The following is a 5,774-nucleotide window of genomic DNA, read 5'->3' as shown; positions in this document are numbered from 1 at the left end:
CCACCCCGCCGCCGCCGCCGCCGCCACCGCCGCGCAGACCCCGCTGGCCTTCTCGCCCGACCATGTCGCCTGCGTCTGCGAGGCACTGCAGCAGGGGGGCAACCTGGACCGCCTGGCCCGGTTCCTGTGGTCCCTGCCCCAGAGCGACCTGCTACGTGGCAACGAGAGCCTGCTGAAGGCGCGGGCGCTCGTGGCCTTCCACCAGGGCATCTACCCCGAGCTCTACAGCATCCTCGAGAGCCACAGCTTCGAGTCGGCCAACCACCCGCTGCTGCAGCAGCTCTGGTACAAGGCGCGCTACACTGAGGCCGAGCGAGCCCGCGGCCGGCCCCTGGGCGCCGTGGACAAGTACCGGCTGCGCAGGAAATTCCCCCTGCCCCGCACCATCTGGGACGGCGAGGAGACCGTGTATTGTTTCAAGGAGAAGTCGCGCAACGCGCTCAAGGAGCTCTACAAACAGAATCGCTACCCTTCGCCCGCCGAGAAGCGGCACCTGGCCAAGATCACCGGCCTCTCCCTCACCCAGGTCAGCAACTGGTTCAAGAACCGGCGGCAGCGCGACCGGAACCCCTCCGAGACCCAGTCCAAAAGGTGAGCACCAACTTTCCTTCTCCTCCCCCTTCCTCTCCCCCACCCCCTCCCCAGCTTTCTTTTCCTCCAGTGCTCGCAAACATGGCGCTTACCTTCCCCACCAGCCCGGTCCGGCTGCCCACCTCTCCCCTTCCCCCACCTCGCTCCCGGGCCAGCGGTGGGGGGGCGCGGCGGTGGCGGTGGAGAGGGGCGGAGGGAACCTTCCCCCTCACCCTCTCCCTCCGCCCCCAGAAGTTTCTCGTCGCCAGCCTAGGTCTGGTTCCCCGCCCCCACCTCGGCTGGTCAGTGCTGCCCGGCTTCCCACCCCCATCCCGCCGGCTTTGAAGTTGCCACTCTCTCCCGGGTTCTGGCGGGGCGAAGAAGGCGCGTGTGGACGCTGCCAGGCAGCGCACTGCGCCCGAGACCCGCAGCGGCTGCCGGCGCCGGTCGGGGTCTGTGCCTCGGAGGGGTCCCGCCCGGATCCCCGGGCTCAGCTGCCGCTCGGACTAGCAGCTCTGGAGGGAGGAGAGTGTTGTGGGGGCTGGCGGCACAGAAGGGGTCTGCGGACGTCGAGGTTTCACATGACAGAGTTAATCATTCACCCTGCCCGCTGGTTCCCTTCGCGGCCGCGACAGCGTGGGGTGCCGTTGCGGCTCGACTCTGGCGTGTTTTGAAACCTGATTCTGAACTCCTTCGGATCGGGTTTCAGCGCAGCCGGGGTAGCGGAGCTAAAGGGCTGCTTCCTCGGCCCCCGGACATTGCCTGGCCTCCTCCTGGAGCCGCTGTAGGGAGTGGGGGACAGGCTGGCCTTAGACGAGCAGCAGAAAGGAGTCGGGGCGCTGTCAACACTACACCCCCCGGAGCACCCACCCTACCGGGCCTGAACTTTTTGACTGGCAGGGTGTTTTCCCCCTCTGGTAGAAAATATCGGATTTTCCGCCTCTTTTGTGCATGTTCCCGAGTCAGACATTTGTGTGCCTGTCTGTGTGTGGCTGGACCGAGCAAAGTAAGGAGAAGGTCGCCTAAAGAGATGGTGTCTCCAGCCCTGCGGGGATAGGAGCGAAAGAATCCAAAAGCAGCTCCAAGGTTCTGCTCAGGGAAGTAATCTTGGGAGCCAGGGAACCAGCTCGCCTGGGCCAGGTGAAGGTGATCCGCCGGCGCATTCCAGAGCTGGCCTTGGCTGGCCCTCGCGGCTGCTGCGCCCTTGTGGGGATCTGATGGCTCCGGGGTTCCTAGACCAAGGCTGGGGGAGAGGCGCTGTGCCGGACCTGGGCCTCGCGGTAACCAAAACAAAGCGCGCAGAGCGACGTGCCTGCATCTTTCCGCGGGGAAGGCGGGTCGGTTACGCCGAGCCACCTGCCCAAGCCGACAGACTACTGTAGAAATCCGCGGGGCTGGGAGCGGGCACGGCGCGCCGTCCCCTTAAACCTCCGCCCCCGAGACTACGCGCTCCCGGGGTCTCCTCCGTCCCCCTCCCAGTAACTCCACACACCCCAACCCCCGCCATCAGCCCAGTTGCCAGGTTTAGGCCCCTCTCCGGATCTACCTCCCACCCGCACCCCTAGTGAGTCACCCTAGCAGACGGCGACGGCGGCTCAGCCTCAGCTCGTAAATCAAAGAGCTTTCTGCGCTCCTGGCCCCGCAGCCCAAAACCCGGGTAATCCCCTCCTCTCTGCATGAAAGCTAACCATGAAAGCTAACCCGTGGCGGGGCGCTGCAGGGATGGAGGATCCTCAGCTGGGCAAGCCCTGCCTTAGTTCTTCCAAACTGCCTCAGTTCTACTCCTTGTTCACAGTCTGAGACCAAGTGGGAACCCCCACACAGGCCACTTGCCCAACAACAATTTGGGTATCTCTCACAAGTCAGGGAGCTGGGGAACAAAGTCCTGCTCAGAACAGGGGGACAAAGACACTGGGGGAAGGATAGTTAAAAGGCCACTGAGTGACCCACACCCTTTCCCTTCCACTTCCCCAGGGCACTGGATGGTGTATGTTAAATAGGCCCCTATGGCTTTCTTTGGATTCAAAGGCGACTGCACATAGCTGCCCTTGGGTTGAAAGTGCCTTTCCTACAGCCAGGACAGCCACTTTGTTGAATGAGAGAGTTGTCAGTCTGGTGCAGTAGAAGTTTGGGAGCAGGTGAGAAAACCATCTTTTGTTAACTAACTGACAAAGCCAAACACTTCCCACCTCCTGCTCCTTGGCAGTTTCATTTACCTCCAAATAACACTAATCTGAGTTGATTTGAGGGAAGGGGATGGTTCTTAAACAGGAAAGATTGACCACCTCATTTAGTGAGTTTTTTCTTATGGTATTAAGTAGCAGCATATTTAACAGGAAGAAATACCACTTTGATGCTTTAAAAAATGAATACTTTTCTTCTGTAATTCCTGTTCGCTGAATTTTCATCTTCCCAGATTCTCTGGCTGGTCAGAGTCTGCTCAAGGGCCTCAGAGTTTAAACAGGACTAGCAGATGTCCTGCTGTGCTTTGCTTAAATGCTGTCTTTGATAGGTTTAAGGGCTGGATTTCCAAACAAATGGCACTAAGTAGAATGTCATTCCCCTGACCTTCTGAACATCTTGATTTCCCCCTCTATACAGTGAGTCAGATGGCAATCCCAGCACTGAAGATGAATCCAGCAAGGGACATGAGGATTTGTCTCCTCACCCAATCTCCAGTTCATCGGATGGTATCACCAACCTCAGCCTTTCCAGTCATATGGAGCCAGTATATATGCAACAAATTGGAAATGCTAAGATACTAAGCTCTTCTGGAGTTTTATTGAATGGAAGCTTGGTACCTGCAAGTACTTCACCTGTCTTCCTTAATGGTAATTCTTTTATTCAGGGACCCAGTGGAGTTATCCTTAATGGATTAAATGTGGGAAATACACAGACAGGGTCATTGAACCCACCAAAGATGTCATCAAACATTGTGAGCAATGGTGTATCCATGACTGACATACTGGGGTCTACCTCCCAGGATGTAAAGGAATTCAAAGTCCTCCAGAGTTCTGCAGCTAACTCAGCCGCTACCACCTCCTACAGCCCCAGTGCCCCCATGTCATTCCCAGGGCTGATACCCAGCACTGAGGTAAAGAGAGAAGGCATTCAAACAGCAGCTTCCCAGGAGGGGGGCTCTGTAGTGACTTTTACTACACCAGTGCAAATTAACCAGTATGGCATTGTCCAGATCCCCAATTCCGGAGCAAATGGCCAGTTCCTTAATGGGAGCATTGGATTCTCTTCACTGCAGCTGCCTCCTGTCTCAGTGGCAGCTTCACAAGGTAAAAGTCTCATTTGGTACTGTAATGCCCCAGCAAATCTGTTGGTCCTGTACTGTAAATGATGCATTTAGTGAGGGCTGTAGGTTGATGTTACTTGTTCAGGTTCCTTATTGGCTGCCAAAGCTGAAGAATATCCTTGATAATGATTCTCCTTCACAACACCCGTGTAATACCCAGCTTGCTTGATTCCCTTACGTCATGGGGATGAGCTTTTATTTTCCCAACATCTAAATGGAAAAATATAGTTAATAGTAAGTCTTGCCAGTTCTACAATTATAGGAATATGATAAGTCAGTCGGTGCTTATAAAATAACCCACTGCTTGACATTTTTAAATTAAAAATTAATAAAGTTGCTTAGAACACAGAATTAGTGTAGTAGTTGATAAGAATGCATACACTTTACCTAAGGGTTATTTATTTGACAAAAAGAATGTTTTAGAACAAGCTAAAAAGTCTAGATCACTAGTGTTTGCATTACTCCTCTGATTAAGACTTACAGAGCTAAAGGAACCCCGGTGGAATGTGTGATTTGGTTTCTATGGCTCTGTGTGTATCATCATCCCCTAAATGTGTGGGTTTATTTGTGAAGATGAAGTAAGCCTTGTTTTATGTTTGTAGCTTTACTAACAACAATCTACAGTAAAAGCACTTAAATGAAATTCGGGAAACCTGAGTTTTGATATGCCAGTTCTCCACTGACTGGAGACCCGCTGTGTCATTTTGTCTGTATAGAAATAGGAATGGTGAGAATTTGGCAGTGGAGGTTGCATAGACTTTGAATTTAGAAGTGGAAGATGTTTTTGCACATTTTCCTTCTTGTAGGCAAATATGAAAGTCCAGGGTTTTGCAAAAGCAAAATAAGCAATTGTTAACCTTAAATAAAGGTCAGCTTCCTATAAGATGGTTTTACCTACCCCCCCCAAAAAAATTTATGCACAACTGTTTACAGAACTGTGGTCTACTTCAGCTTATTGGAAGCCTTAGTGGAAGAGTTATAAATTTCATTCTGTAAATTTGTTTCTCTTTAGCAATGTGGTAGTAAAGCATGGCTGCATACTGTTCAGTTCTTCCTTGTTTCAGGCTATAGAAAGGGTTAAGTCACCATCCAACATAGGGCAAAAATATGGAAACCATAGCGATACTCTGGTTTTTCTTCCAATTGGAGCAGAAGCCAAAGTATTTACTTTTAAAATAATATAAACTTTTTTTCTCTTTAGGGAAATGTCTAAACAATAGGTAACATTTTAAAGATAACAAATTCAAGCAGAAAGTATGAGTTACTTACATTGGAGGAGATGAAAAGCAGAAATGCTTTTCATGTATAATCTCGAAAAGTGCTGCCGTAGAAAATTATTGTGAACTAATAGCTAATTTTTTAAATGTGACATTTAATAGGAATAAGAATAGGGTTTTCAGTTAAAATAGCTAAGATAAAAAACAACCAAGCTGCTAATCCTTAGACAGTTTCAGTGAGTTGAAGGATGAATTTAACCAGATAGGCCCAATAAGGAATGTTTCTTCATAATAATGTGTTTCAGTTCTCAATAAATCATTTTGGAGATTTAGTCTTTCTAAAACAGATACTGAGCCATTCTTTAAAATGTCTAGGCAAGGTAGACTTATCTTTCTGTAGTTGGAATTTGTGTGAAAAAATACACACATCTTTTACTTACGTCATAATATATGTTTCTCAGGTAGTTTTTTTCCTTTAAAATTATTATTCAAGTTTATGGGGTGGCGCCTGTGGCTCAAAGGAATAGGGTACTGGCCCCATATGCCAGAGGTGGCAGGTTCAAGCCCAGCCCTGGCCAAAAACTGCCCCCCCAAAAAAAAATAATTATTCAAGTTTATAACCCAATTGGAATTGTATGTAAAAATCAAATTTTAGGTCACATCTACTTTTTCCCCTTCACTGG

At 50.4% G+C, this 5,774-nt stretch overlaps 1 protein-coding gene across 1 annotated transcript in view; it reads left to right on the top strand.

Annotated features, from left to right (window-relative positions):
- The window catches only part of SIX4 (SIX homeobox 4), a 9,817-nt gene that overhangs the window by 303 nt on the left and 3,740 nt on the right, over window positions 1–5,774 (top strand). The window contains exons 2-3 of the mRNA XM_023515883.1: window positions 3–591; window positions 3,172–3,857. Of these exons, the coding sequence (XP_023371651.1) occupies window positions 3–591; window positions 3,172–3,857 (1,275 nt within the window). The remainder of the gene's footprint in view (window positions 1–2; window positions 592–3,171; window positions 3,858–5,774) is intronic.

The sequence above is a fragment of the Otolemur garnettii genome, unplaced genomic scaffold (genome assembly GCF_000181295.1).
Source record: "Otolemur garnettii isolate 467f Iridium unplaced genomic scaffold, OtoGar3 scaffold00081, whole genome shotgun sequence".
Taxonomy (NCBI): Eukaryota; Metazoa; Chordata; class Mammalia; order Primates; family Galagidae; genus Otolemur; species Otolemur garnettii.
This window is presented reverse-complemented; position numbering and strand designations above follow the sequence as displayed.